Genomic DNA, 15,353 nt, shown 5'->3' with positions numbered 1-15,353 from the left:
GAGCGGAGGGTGGATAGGCCGAGCCCCAGGTCAATGGGTAGGGTACAAATGGCAAAGGAGCTGGGTCGGTTTCTGGAGAGGATGGGTATGGTGGATCCATGACGCTTTCAGAACACAGGGGGAACGAAGTAGTCCTTTTCTCACACAAGTATAGCGTGTATTCCAGAATTGACTTTTTTTGTGGTGATCCGGGAGGTTTTGATTGGGGAGGGGGGCGGGGGCACGAGGCAAAGTATGTGGGGATATTAATTTCAGAACATGTGCCCAACTGGCTGAACATTCGGCTTATATTGGGACGGGAGCAGAGGCCGGGGTGGAGGCTCGAGTCGGGGTTGTTGGCAGAAAGGAGGGTATTGTGACAAAGTGCGGGCTATGATTAAACATCATGTGGAATTGAACAAAAACAGGGAGGTGTTTAAGAAGTGGTGGTTAAGAAAGGGATTAAGGGTTATGGTGTTCGGGCCGGAAAGTGGAGCTGAGTCCACAAAAGATCAGCCATGATCTAATTGAATGGCGGAGCAGGCTCGAGGGGCCAGATGGCCTACTCCTGCTCCTAGTTCTTATGTTCTTATGTGTCGGCAACCGCTTTTTGGAAAGCGCTAAAAGCGGTCGTCAGAGGGGAGATCATCTCATTCTAGGCGCATATGGATTGGGAAACGAGAGGGGAATATGAACGGCTAATGATCAAGATAACGGAGGTAGATGGGGGGGGGGGGGGGGGGGGGAAGAGACCCACCAAGGAAGGATTAGCGAGGAGGAAAAAAATTACAGGGGCAATTTGATTGGTTGACAACAGAGAGGGCGGTGGGAGAGCTGCGTAGGGCAAGGGGGAGAAGGCAAGATGAATGTTAGCGCATCAGCTGCAGAGGCAGGCTGCGTCCAGGGAAATACTGAAGATACGGAGTGGGGCTGGGAAAGCAGTATCGGAGCCAGGAAGATAAAAACTGAGCATATAGGGATTACTAGAAAATGAGCCGTTATAATATACATCTATGTATATAATGGAGTGCAGACCGGCAGTGATTGACACGCAGGATGACCAGTAAGCACACAGAACACAGCAGTCAATCACCAGACAGGACACGACCACTATAAAGCCAGAGGGCACCAGGTTTCCCGCTCTCTCTGGACCCAGCCTCTGAGAGTCAGTTTGGGAGCTAGTCAGTGCAAACACCATGCAGTAGCTAGGAAGTCTGGTCAGGCTAGTACTAGGTCTCCAGTCAAGTCACCAGAGTGTCAACCCACAGTTGAACATGTATAATAGTTAAGACGTTAAATAAAATAGTGTTGCATCTTATCAAGTGTTGGAGGTCTGTCTCTCACTACTCTGCATCAAGTGCAGTCCACATCGACCCAGTCTGCCCAACACATGGAGCTGAAAGAGAAAATGCTGGAAAATCTCAGCAGGTCTGGCAGCATCTGTAGGGAGAGAAAAGAGCGAACATCAATTCCACATGACGAGCTCTAACAAAGGGTCTGGACTCAAAACATGAGCTCTTTTCACTGCCTACAGATGCTACCAGCTACCTGCTGAGATTTTCCAGCATTTCTCGTTTGGTTTCAGATTCCAGCATCCGCAGTAATTTGCTTTTATACTGCAAGGAGCTGTACGGGGTGGACCTTGACGAACTGGAGTTTCCACAGTTGGAGGAGGAGAAGAGGCGGGCGTTAGAGGAGCCCCTGGGGCTGAGGGAGGTGTTGAACAGTATAAGGGAGATGAAGTTGACGAAGGCTCAATGGTCATGAGGAAGAGGCAGGGAGATGCATTTGAGATTAGCAGTGTTCGGATTGCATGGCGGTGCAGACTCGAAGGGCTGAGTGGCCAGCTTCTGCTCCTAATTCCTATGTCCCTATTAGAAGGCTGTTTGGCCACAGGCCGTGTTGTTAATTCCACATGCTATACTTAGTGCTGAGTGAGTACTGCCCTTCAGAAGGGATTTCCTTCCTTTTAGACTGAATAGAATTTTACATCACGACAAGGATTGGCACCAAAAATATGGTTCAAGTAGAATGATAATGAAGGATTGGTTTAGCTCAGTGGGCTACACAGCTGGTATGTGATGTAGAACGAGGCCAGAGTTGAATTCCCGTACCAGCTTACCCGAACAGGCGCCGGAACGTGTTGACTAGGGGCTTTTCACTAACTTCATACTTGTGACAATAAAACTTCATTATTGGGAAGGGGATAGATAATAGGAGCAGGAAGAGGCCTTTTAGCCCTTCGAGTCTGCTCCGCCATTCATCACTATCATGGCAGATCATCCAACTCAATAGCCTAATCCTGCTTTCTCCCCATAGCCTTTGATCCCATTCTCCCCAAGTGCTATATCCAGCCACCTCTTCAATATATTCATGTTTTAGCATCAACTACTTGCTGTGGTAATGAATTCCACAGGGTCACCACTCTAAAGAAATGTCTCCTTATCTCTGTCTGAAATGGTTTACCCGGAGTCCTCAGGCTGTGACGCCTGGTTCTGGACACACCCATCATTGGTAACATCTATCTACCCTGTATCGTCCCAAGACTCTATGGAGATTCCCCCTCATTCTTCTGAACTCCAGCGAGAACAATCCCAACCTAGTCAGTCAATCTCTCCTCATTTGACAGTCCCACCATCCCTGGAATCAGTCTGGTGAACCTTTGCTGCACTCCCTCGAGAGCAAGAACATCTTTCCTCAGGAGACCAAAACTGCACACAATTCTAGGTGTGGCCTCACCAAGACTCTGTACAATTGCAGCAATACATCCCTGCTTCTATACTCAAAAACTTCCCGCAATAAAGGTGAACATACCATTAGCCATCTTTACCGCCTGCTGTACCTGCATGCTTACCTTCAGCGAATGGTGCACAAGGGCACCCAATTTACAACCACTCAGGTAGTAATCTGCCTTCCTGTTTTTGCTTCCAAAGTGATTAACCTACTTCTCCAAATTATACTGCATTTGCCATCGCAATCTTTCAATCGATCCTAATAATCTTTTGTCCCAAATAGGCTTACATTATACACTGCAATGAAGTTACTCTGAAGAGCCCCTAGTCACCACCTGTTTAACAGAATCTTTTTTGGGACTCGAGAAAACCCACAGACGTGGGGAGAATGTGAAGATTCCACATAGACAGTGACCCAAGACAGGAATCAAACCTGGGACCCTGGAGTTGTGAACCACTGCTGTCCAGATTGGATAAATACCTTGGTTATCTGGCAGTATGATGGGGAAATGGCCTCCTGGTGTATGGAAAGTAATGCATAGTGACACAAGTGTTACATCCAAATACTTTTTATTGGTGCAATACAATAAGTGAGCAGGTGTACAATGCAAGATATTTACACATTAGTTTGCAGAGATCTGGGAACAAACATGAAAATTAAAATTCTCTCAACAATCCCAGTAAAAGCTCAGTCTATTTAAACTGGAAGCTTTCCAGTCAGTGTGATCAGGACCTCCTATCCTGAGGTGCAACTGAGCATATAATACATTGGAAATGAAATGTCACTCAGCTCCCATTAGGCGATCATGGGACTACGAGGATGTTAAGAGGGAATGCTGGACAGGCCTGGTTCTTGTCAAACTAAATTCTTGGGAACAGTTCGGAAAGGGAATGCTGGCCTTTCCCCCTGTGAACATCTGGGTCAAGGGAGTCAGACCCCAGATCTAAATCATTGCTTCTTACAGAAGGTTAGAAACACTTGCGATGGACTATGGAGGGCCCAGACTCATCGTACTCCTGCTTACTGATCCACATTTGCTGGAAGGTAGAGAGAGAAGCCAAGATGGAGCCTCCGATCCACACTGAATACTTCCTCTCAGGAGGAGCAATGATCTTTATCTTCATTGTGCTGGGAGCCAAGGCTGTGATTTCCTTCTGCATCCGATCAGCAATACCGGGGTACATGGTGGTCCCACCAGACAAGACAATGTTGGCATACAGATCCTTCCTGATATCCACATCACATTTCATGATGCTATGGAAACAGGTCTCATGGAGCCCATTACATTCCATCCCAAGGAAGGATGGTTGGAAAAGGGCTTCTGGGCACCTGAAACGCTCATTACCAATGGTGATGACTTGGCCATCAGGGAGCTCATAGCTTTTCTCTAAGGATGAAGAGGAGCTGGCTGTCTGCATCTCAGCTTCAAAATCTAGGGCTACGTACGCAAGTTTCTCCTTGATGTCACGCACAATCTCCCTCTCTGCTGTGGTGGTGAAGGAGTACCCACGTTCAGTCAGGATCTTCATCAAATAGTCAGTGAGATCTCTGCCAGCCAGGTCTAACCTCAGGATGGCATGAGGCAAGGCATACCCTTCATAGATTGGCACAGTGTGGGAAACACCATCACCAGAATCTAGCACAATGCCAGTTGTACGGCCAGAGGCGTACAAGGACAGCACAGCCTGAATGGCAACATACATGGCTGGCGTGTTGAAGGTCTCGAACATGATCTGGGTCATCTTCTCCCGGTTGGCTTTGGGGTTGAGGGGAGCCTCTGTGAGGAGAACAGGATGCTCCTCTGGGGCCACTCGCAGCTCATTGTAGAAGGTGTGGTGCCAGATCTTCTCCATGTCATCCCAGTTGGTCACAATGCCATGCTCGATTGGGTATTTCAGTGTCAGAATGCCTCTCTTGCTCTGGGCTTCATCACCAACGTAACTGTCTTTCTGACCCATTCCAACCATCACTCCCTGGAGAATAGAAAAGGATTAATTACAATCTGCATTCATCACACCAATCGAGTGTTACAGCTCATTCCAAATTACTGAAGGAAATTGGACAATTGTTTACTTTTCAAAGTAGAGGGAATGGGCAATTGATCAATTCCAAAAAGATCTAGTACAGGCATTATGGGTTGAATATTGTTACTTGATTATGAGCCATGGAATCTTAACCAGATTGATGATTTCCTCCGAATGGCCCAGGTCCACACCCACAAAGTTACTGAAGCTCAGGCAATAGAGGGAACTGGTGTGAGGGGGGTGAACCAGTTTATCTATTGAGACATATACAACATACTAAATACCCATTGACACATCAAGTGTAGGCGTGGGGGAAGACAACCTAATCCAAGTTGTTCAAATCTTTCTCACTGCAGTTATCATTCACCTTCAAGTGCACACAATGAATACTGAATCAAACTTAAGTTACTATTTTAATTAGACAAACCATTCCAATTTACATTACCACCAGAGTTAACACTTCCCAGAGACATTGCATTTAGACCAGCACCCTCACATCGCAAAGCATGCAACAGCTAAAACATGGGTTTGATCCTCAAAGAATAACCAATCTTCAGTGAAATCTCAGATAATGATAGACTTTACAGTGAAGGATGCCATTTGGTCCATCAAATCTTCACCAGCCTATGGAAAGGGCATCCTTATCAAGCCCACAGCTCCACCCAATCCCTATAATCCTTGGACACCAAGGGCAATTTATCATGGCTAATCCACCCAACCTGCACATCTTTGGACTGTGGGAGGAAACTGGAGCACCCGGAGGAAACCCACACAGACACAGGGAGAACGTGCAAACTCCACACAGACAGTGACCCGAGCCAGGAATCGAACCAGAGACCCAAGTTGTGAAGAAACAGTGCTAACCACTGTTACTGGGTCATCCACAATCTATTTCAAAGGAGAGTTATTAGGACATTTCAGAAGTTAAATGTCCCAGGATCAAACAACCACAACAGTCTCCATGTGTTCTGTAGTGGCAATACTAATACCATCAACTGTTCCCATGTCAATCTGTGCAGTCAACATTTACCAGCAACACCCAAATCCTAGGATATAAAAAAACCCCAGAAGCAATGGTTTTGCTCCTATTCTGGCAGTTAGCAGGAGTGGGATGGGGGTAATGTTCCACAACAGAGGCACCCCATTAATGCCTGCAACCTTTCTGGGTTTACTGCAGGGGAATGGACTGGCACAACAAGGGTTAGCATTAATGGACTGGCACAACCAGGGTTAGAGGGGCTGGTTTAGCTCACAAGGCTAAATTGCTGGCTTTTAAAGCAGACCAAGCAGGCCAGCAGCACGGTTCGATTCCCGTACCAGCCTCCCCGGACAGGCGCCGGAATGTGGCGACTAGGGGCTTTTCACAGTAACTTCATTGAAGCCTACTCGTGACAATAAGCGATTTTCATTCATTCATTTGGGAAGGAGAACAGAAACCCTGGAGGGTGAAGGGTTGCTTCAGGTTAAAGCTCATTTTGCTTACTGAGGCAAACTGGTCTCCTTAGCCTTAAAACACCCCTTATCACAATACTTCACATCAGAAATACAAACCAATTGGACATTTTGCTCATGAAACCAGAAGTCTCCCTTCATCAAGCAAGACTATTCTTGAGTATTAAGTAATGAGTATTCATTTTCTTGTCTGCATCAGTCATGTCAATTGCATTCCCTCAAGCTAGTTAACATAAAGCCAGCACTCCAGTCAAGAAAGTAAAGTCATTCACCCAGAAGCAAGTTAACACTTTGTATTGAAGGACTGACCTGGTGCCGGGGGCGTCCCACGATGGAGGGAAAGACAGCCCTGGGAGCATCATCTCCTGCAAAGCCAGCCTTACACATCCCAGATCCATTGTCAACCACCAGAGCAGCAACCTCATCATCAGCCATGGTTTAAACTCAACAGGAGGTGACTGAAAGAGAAGGAATAAGAAAAAACATTCACTATAAACAGGAGCACAGACCTGGAACACACACTACACATTTTAAAACAATTACTGATCATGAATTCCATCTCAATGGCAATTTGTGTTGGGCAATGATTGTTCAGATTGCCAGCAATAGATTATTTAATCAAATAAAACCTTCCAACTACCTTCTCAAAGGGATTTCTGCTCCAACTACTGGCTCCAACCTGCAGCTACTGCTTCCTGCAGCACCCTCTCTCTTTAAAGAGCAGGAGGCTCCACCCACATTCTCATCAGGTGAATCAGACAAACAATGAGATTCAGGGGGATGGGTCAAAACCAGCCACTCAGATGAGAGCGATTAAGTTTAATTCAGGAGGCAGGGGAAGCACCCAGTTATTTATTTTGTGAGGTCCCTGTATTATTCATAGTTGGAAACATTCCTTCTGCACCTTTTTGCATCTCCTTGGATTCCCAGTTTCCCAATTTCCTTCCCTAGGTGATGACTTGCTCAGACATCAGTCCCCAGGATGCAGAGCAAACAAGAAGGAAGAGCTGCAATTGGCAATTACACAGCAACTTGGGCACAGTAAAATCTTCCAATCATAGAATCCCTACAGGGCAGAAGAGGTCATTCTGCCCATTGAGTCTGAACCCACCCTCCTAAAGAGCACCCTACTGAGGCCCATGGCCCCACCCAACCCTATACCAGTAACCCCACTTAACCTTTTGGACACTAAGGGGCAATTTAACATGGACAATCCATCTAACCTGCACATCTTTGGATGTGGGAGGAAACCGGCACAGCATGGCCGATAAAATCCAGGCGACTCCGCTCCCAGGGTCTATCCGGCTCGATACACCTCACCAAACCCAACGTAATCACTTGTGGGCAAATCTGCATATTAGAGCAAGACAACTCTCACAAGACATTCTCGCACTAATGTTTTTTTTCATTAAAAGTATCCAATTCTTTTTTTCCAATTGGGAGTTGTAGGTGGCCAATCCACCTATCCTGTACATCTTTGGGTTGTGGGTGTGAGACTTTCTGCAGCTGGCGTGGATGGTCTTCCCCTTCGGCCGTCGAAGGGTCACCGTTGTTGGTTGCTGCTGTACGCAGCGATATTGAGGGGTTGCGCGGCACCTTGTATCCCCAGGGATTTTGCGCCCCTTCGGGCGGCCCCAGGTGGGCTACCAATCAATCGATTAGGGCTTGATCACCCTGATCGATTAACTCCAATCAAGGTCTGCCATCTAGATTCAATTAATGAATACATCTGCAATGTAAAGCGAGTCTCAGGAATAGAGCCATGAAACCATTGTCGATCCTTGAAAAACCCATCTGCTTCACTAATATCCTTTAGGGAAGGAAATCTGCCGTCCTTACCCGGTCTGGCCTACATGTAACTCCAGACCCACAGCAATGTGGTTGACTCTGAAATGGCCGAGAAAGCCCCCTCAGTTCAAGGGCAATTCCGGGTGAACAACAAATTCCAGTACTGCCAGCGACGCCCATGAACCAATAATTCTTAAAATGGTGCCAGCACACTCGGGGTTAAAGCCATGACTCACAAACTGCCGAGAATTGACCTTATTTGGTAATGACGCGGCAGAGCTTGCTCAGGCACACCTTGCTATTTAAAGTGGCAGGTTTAAGGACAGCACCGAGCTATAACTTTGTCTGGGATCATCCAGTCCCAGGAGAGGGTGGGAACAGTAAAATGAACCCTGTGGAGCAGATGAAATGGTTCTCACAGGGGAGATTGGCACTGTCTGTTTTTCATTTATTCATGGGATCTGCATGTCAGACATGAACACAAATCAGGAGGAGGAATGAGGCCATTCAGCCCCTCCAGCCTGTTCCGACATTCAAAAAGTCTGTGGCCTCAACCCCACATTCCGCCCACTCCCGATATCCTTTGATTCCTGAAGTTAGCCTGAAAAGTATTCAGTGACTCCGTCTCCACCTCTCTGGGGAAGAGGTTCCAAAGAATCACGACCCTCAGACAAAAGATTTTGCTTCATCTCCATCTTACATGGAAGACCCCTTATTTTTAAACTGTCCCCTCGTTCTGGCCTCTCCCACCAGGGGAAACATCCTTTCAGTATCCACCCTGTCAAATCCCCTCGGGACCTTCTCTGTTTCAGTCAGATCACCTCGCAATCTTCTAAACCCCAGTAGCTACAGGCCCAACCTTTCCTCACAAGATAAACCCCCGACATCACCATCCCAGCGATCAGTCGTCTGAACCTTCTCTGAACAACTTCTAATCTTTTCTTAAATAAGGAGTCTAGAACTGTACACAGTGCACCAGATGTGGCCTCACTGTCATTCTGTACAAGTGCAGAAAAACATCCCCACTTTTATATTGCAATAAACAACATCCCATTTGTGAGACTGACAACACCGGCATTGATATCCACCCAGAATTGTCCTCAAGCCGGTGGTGCGAGGTCTTAATTTTGAACAAATGAAGCTCATGTTTGTGGCTGACCACTTTAGACGTTACTCCGAGAGGGGGAGGGGTTTCTGTGTTGTCTATTGAGGCGCCCTTTAAACACTACGCCCTGTTCTCAGGATTGCCGGCTTTTTCTGGCCAAGCCACGTGGCCCACCCTCTGCACATTTATTGTGCACAGGATGCTCGAATACCTGGAGAGAATTGCCGCTTGTTCACCCTGCGCTCTGCATACCAGCTTCATCACAGCCAATACTCTGCTGGGAATGGGAAATAGTGCCCATTGTGTCTAATTCAGGGCACCACCCGTGGGAAGGACATGAAAGCGTTAGAGAGGGCGCAGAAAAGATTCATCAAAATGGTTTTAGAGATCAGGGACTCAAGCCATGAGGGTAGATTGGAGAAGGAAGTTCTCTGAGGTTGAGGAGATTCGGTGAGGGGTTGGGACAGAGTCAAGGGAAACTGTTCATTGGCAGAAGGGTTTTTTTGTAAAGAGAAAACCTAAAACCTGAAATGTATTTTTATTTTGTTTTTAAATCCAGTGTTTAAGATCTGGAATGTTCACTTCCTCAAGCATGGTGGAGGCAGGTTCAAACCTGGGCCTTCACGAGGGGTTAGGAAGGAATGTTTGCTGTAATAGTGCGCGGCATTAATGAGGAGACTGCTGAAATCACAATGTGGTTACTAGAACCACAAGGAGGTAAAGTTAGAAACAGGCACAACAACTACAATGCAGGTCTTTACTCCTCGACACCCGGGCACACACTCAACGGCCCCCTGCTCCCTGGCCCCACGCTCTCTCACCATTGGCCAGGGTTTGCCCGCTCCTGCATGATAGGCCCCGGATCAGTTGCATGGCTCGCGAATGATAGCTCCTTAAAGGGCCCACGCTGTCACATCCCTCCCCCCTCAAGTTCCTCAACATTATATTCATTACGGGATAATAACAGGTAACTGTAGAAAGTGAACCGGAAAGACGATTGGAACACCCGATAGGGTAGGAATTAACAACAGGTTTATTATGGTGTCCACAAGACTATAAAAGACTATAACTCCTGCCCCCTACGGGCCACCCTCCCTGACCTGTACCCAGGGCAGGGTTTTCAGACTCAGTACTTGCCCCTTGTTGAGAGAAATCACAGCCCACAATTACTGGGGGAGGTGACACTCAGCTGTGTAAGGGGGAAATCGAATGGAGCACAGTCCTTGGCCCCCAAGGGGATTATAACAGGAACTATTTACAACAAGGACAGGACCACAAAAAGGGGTGATGGGGTCCAGCCTCTCATAAGGTCAGTCTATCAGGCAGCTTCCGAGGTGTGGTGGAACACCCCGGTTCCCTGACAGGATGTTCCACCATCGAGGTAGCGCTGACGTTAGCAGAAGATGGTTGTCTAAAGGTCTCAGAAGAAAATATTAAAACATGCTGCTGTGTAGAGAGACCTGGGGGTGCTAGTGCATGAGTCGCAAAAAGTTTTTGCCAGGGTTTGCCCGCTCCTGCATGATAGGCCACGGATCAGTTGCATGGCTCGCGAACGATAGCTCCTTAAAGGGCCCACACTTTAAAGATAGTTCCTTAAAGGGCCCACGCTCTTTAAAGAGCCCAGAAGGAACATTGGTGCATGAGTCGCAAAAAGTTGGTTTACAGGTGCAACAGGCGATTCAGAAGGTAAATGGAATTTTGTCCTTCATTGCTAGAGGGATGGAGTTTAAGACTAGGGAGGTTATGCTGCAATTGTATAAGGTGTTAGTGAGGCCACACTTGGAGTATTGTGTTCAGTTTTGGTCTCCTTACTTGAGAAAGGACATACTGGCGCTGGAGGGTGTGCAGTGGAGATTCACTAGGTTAATCCCAGAGCTGAAGGGGTTGGATTATGAGGAGAGGTTGAGTAGACTGGGACTGTACTCGTTGGAATTTAGAAGGATGAGGGAGGATCTTACCGAAACATGTAAAATTATGAAGGGAATAGATAGGATAGATGCGGGCAGGCTGTTTCCACTGGCGGGTGATGCAGAATTAGGGGGCATAGCCTCAAAATAAGGGGAAGTAGATTTAGGGCTGAGTTTAGGAAGAACTTCTTCACCCAAAGGGTTGTGAATCTATGGAATTCCCTGCCCAGTGAAGCAGTTGAGGCTCCTTCATTAAATGTTTTTAAGATAAAGATAGATAGTTTTTTGAAGAATAAAGGGATTAAGGGTTATGGTGTTCGGGCCGGAAAGTGGAGCTGAGTCCACAAAAGATCAGCCATAATCTAATTGAATGGTGGAGCAGGCTCGAGGGGTCAGATGGCCGACTCCTGCTCCTAGTTCTTATGTATGAAATACTAACTGCATTGTGTAGACCGGGTATTGCTTTGAGGGTCCCGGGTGGCGGTACTACCCTCAGCAAGAGAGCCGCTATTATAAGAATTGCACAGTGCGCATCCTGGACAAACTAAACTGAAGATGTTGGCCAGGAGTTACACAGAATGGCCGGGTATCAACAAGGACATCGAGAATCTGGTGAATTTTGCCAATCACAACAGACCTGCCGTCTGCGGCTCAACACACCTGGCAATGGCCTGGCACAAGATTTCACATAGATTTTACCAATCCCTTCCGAGGGAAAATATTCTTGGTATTGATGGAGACCAAGTCCCAGTCTTAGGCTTGCAAGAAATACATAGAATGACTTCAGCAGCCACCATCAAGATTTTAAGATGGATTTCCACAAGACACAGCCTCCCAGAAGTTATAGTTTTGAATAACGGCACTTTTACATGGGAAGAATTCCGGTGTTTTGTGCATAATAACTGTATCCAGCACATCCACACAGCCCCCTATCACCTGGCCTCGAACGTCCTGGCAGAAAGAGCGATGCACACCTTCAAACCCGCAGTGAAAAAGCAACCAGATAGCCCATTGCATCTCAAGTTAGCTAATTTCCTCCTTTTATACAAAGCCAATCCCCACATCATTACTGGGCTCACACCAGCAGAGCTGTTAATCTACTATCATCCCCAAACTCGGCTCGACCTGCTGTTCTCCAATTTGCTGGGAGGGTGGAGACGAGGCAAGCTGCACAAAGGAAACACCCCGACTCGACCAAAGGTAACAGATCTTTCAAAGCAAATGAAGTTTCTGTCAGAAACTTTGGGGCTGGACCAACATGGTGAGGTGGGAGAATCGAGGCAAGGTCTGGGCCTGTATTTTATTTGCTGGATGTACCAGGGAGACAGGTACGAAAGGACGTGGACCACATAAGAAGGATAGAGGCTGCGGCCCCAACAGCAAAACAAATGGATCCAGTGGTTAGTACGGATGTTTCTTCACCTGAGCCAGAAATGAGAGAACCGGTTGTGCTCGAAGAGGCCCCTCGAGCTATTTATTTCAGAGGGAATGTTTTAATATTTTCTTCTGAGACCTTTAGACAACCATCTTCTGCTAACGTCAGCGCTACCTCACTTAGTGTTGTGGCCTCACTAACACCTTATACAATTGCAGCATAACCTCCCTAGTCTTAAACTCCATCCCTCTAGCAATGAAGGACAAAGTTCCATTTACCTTCTGAATCACCTGTTGCACCTGTAAACCAACTTTTTGCGACTCATGCACTAGCACCCCCAGGTCTCTCTACACAGCAGCATGTTTTAATATTTTATCATTTAAATAATAATCCCGTTTGCTGTTATTCCTACCAAAATGGATAACCTCACATTTGTCAACACTGTATTCCATCTGCCAGACCCTAGCCCATTCACTTAACCTATCCAAATCCCTCTGCAGACTTCCAGTATCCTCGGCACTTTTCGCTTTACCACTCATCTTAGTGTCATCTACAAACTTGGACACATTGCCCTTGGTCCCCAACTCCAAATCATCTATGTAAATTGTGAACAATTGTGGGCCCAACACTGATCCCTGAGGGCCACCACTAGCTACTGATTGCCAACCAGAGAAACACCCATTAATCCCCACTCTTTGCTTTCTATTAATTAACCAATCCTCTATCCATGCTACTACTTTACCCTTAATGCCATGCATATTTATCTTATGCAGCAACCTTTTGTGTGGCACCTTGTCAAAGGCTTTCTGGAAATCCAGATATACCACATCCATTGGCTCCCCATTATCTACTGCACTGGTAATGTCCTCAAAAAATTCCACTAAATTAGTTAGGCATGACCTTCCCTTTATGAACCCATGCTGCGTCTGCCCAATGGGACAATTTCTATCCAGATGCCTTGCTATTTCTTCCTTGATGATAGATTCCAGCACCTTCCCTACTACCGAAGTTAAGCTCACTGGCCTATAATTACCTGCTTTCTGCCTACCTCCTTTTTTAAACAGTGGTGTCACGTTTGCTAATTTCCAATCCACTGGGACCACTCCAGAGTCTAGTGAATTTCGGTAAATTATCACTAGTGCATCTGCAATTTCCCTAGCCATCTCTTTTAGCACTCTGGGATGCATTCCATCAGGGCCAGGAGACTTGTCTACTTTTAGCCCCATTAGCTTGCCCATCACTCCCTCCTTAGTGATAACAATCCTCTCAAGGTCCTCACCTGTCATAGCCTCATTTCTATCAGTCACTGGCATGTTATTTGTGTCTTCCACTGTGAAGACCGACCCAAAAAACCTGTTCAGTTCCTCAGCCATTTCCTCATCTCCCATTATTAAAACTCCCTTCTCATCCTCTAAAGGACCAATATTTACCTTAGCCACTCTTTTTTGTTTTATATATTTGTAGAAACTTTTACTATCTGTTTTTATATTCTGAGCAAGTTTACTCTCATAATCTATCTTACTCTTCTTTATAGCTTTTTTCGTAGCTTTCTGTTTCCCCCTAAAGATTTCCCAGTCCTCTAGTCTCCCACTAATCTTTGCCACTTTGTATGCTTTTTCCTTCAATTTGATACTCTCCCTTATTTCCTTAGATATCCACGGTCGATTTTCCCTCTTTCTACCGTCCTTCCTTTTTGTTGGTATAAACCTTTGCTGAGCACTGTGAAAAATCGCTTGGAAGGTTCCCCACTGTTCCTCAACTGTTCCACCATAAAGTCTTTGCTCCCAGTCTACCTTAGCTAGTTCTTCTCTCATCCCATTGTAATCTCCTTTGTTTAAGCACAAAACACGAGTATTTGATTTTACCTTCTCACCCTCCATCTGTATTTTAAATTCCACCATATTGTGAACGCTCCTTCCGAGAGGATCCCTAACTATGAGATCATGAATCAATCCTGCCTCATTACACAGGACAAGATCTAGGACCGCTTGTTCCCTCGTAGGTTCCATTACATACTGTTCTAGGAAACTTTCGCGGATACATTCTATAAACTCCTCCTCAAGGTTGCCTTGACCGACCTGGTTAAACCAATCGACATATAGATTAAAATCCCCCATGATAACTGCTGTACCATTTCTACATGCATCAGTTATTTCTTTGTTTATTGCCTGCCCCACCATAATGTTACTATTTGGTGGCCTATAGACTATTCCTATCGGTGACTTTTTCGCCTTACTATTCCTGATTTCCACCCAAATGGATTCAACCTTATCCTCCATAGCACCAATGTCATCCCTTACTATTACTTGGATGTCATCCTTAAATAACAGAGCTACACCACCTCCCTTACCATCCACTCTGTCCTTCCGAATAGTTTGAAACCCTTGGATATTTAACTCCCAGTCGTGACCATCCTTTAACCATGTTTCAGTAATGGCCACTAAATCATAATCATTCATGATGATTTGCGCCATCAACTCATTTACCTTATTCCGAATACTACGAGCATTCAGGTAAAGTGCACTTATGTTGGCTTTTTTACCTCTGTTTTGAATCTTTTTTTTTTTTTTTTGAAGTTTTTTATTTAACACAAATTTGTAACAGTTACAAAGCGAAAAATGGCCCTGTGCAAAGAGCCTTAACATAGTGAAAACGAACAGTGGGAAAGAATAAACATGTTAATAAATGTTGAAACCAAGAATCCTTCCATACGGCACTTTCCCTGCCAGCTCTGTTTACCCATGCCACACGTGTTCAACTACACTAAGCTAACGTGGCCCTAACCCTCTTCTCCCCCCCCCCCCCCCCCCCCCCCCCCCCCCCCCCCCCCCCCCGGCCTGGTCTCCCCTACTCCCCCAGGCCTGGCCTGCCAGGTCAGCCCTGCGCTTGGCCCTAGCCCGCCCCGCCCCCCCTCCGATCTCCCTGGTGCCCCCTGACCTACGCTAGTCACACTGACCCCTGCCCTTGGCGCCTACCTGTCTCCCGTCCCA

The 15,353-nt window shown here is 46.5% G+C and overlaps 1 protein-coding gene across 1 annotated transcript; it reads right to left on the bottom strand.

The window, feature by feature from the left end:
• Positions 1–3,264: 3,264 nt before the first annotated feature.
• LOC119972190 (actin, cytoplasmic A3a-like) lies at positions 3,265–6,906 on the bottom strand. Its single transcript, XM_038808523.1, has 3 exons — positions 6,829–6,906; positions 6,498–6,646; positions 3,265–4,685 (listed from the first exon to the last, which is right to left on the bottom strand). The coding sequence occupies exons 2-3, from the start codon at positions 6,621–6,623 to the stop codon at positions 3,681–3,683; spliced, it is 1,131 nt and encodes a 376-aa protein (XP_038664451.1). The 5' UTR covers positions 6,624–6,646; positions 6,829–6,906; the 3' UTR covers positions 3,265–3,680.
• Positions 6,907–15,353: the final 8,447 nt, after the last annotated feature.

Source organism: Scyliorhinus canicula, chromosome 10 (genome assembly GCF_902713615.1).
Source record: "Scyliorhinus canicula chromosome 10, sScyCan1.1, whole genome shotgun sequence".
Classification (NCBI taxonomy): domain Eukaryota; kingdom Metazoa; phylum Chordata; class Chondrichthyes; order Carcharhiniformes; family Scyliorhinidae; genus Scyliorhinus; species Scyliorhinus canicula.
This window is presented reverse-complemented; position numbering and strand designations above follow the sequence as displayed.

Coding starts and splice junctions, on each gene's coding strand:
- LOC119972190 (XM_038808523.1), bottom strand. CDS start 6,623: ATGGCTGATGATGAGGTTGCTGCTCTGGTGGTTGACAATGGATCTGGG. Junction 4,686..6,497: donor TGGGACGCCCCCGGCACCAG/GTCAGTCCTTCA, acceptor TCTATTCTCCAG/GGAGTGATGGTTGGAATGGG.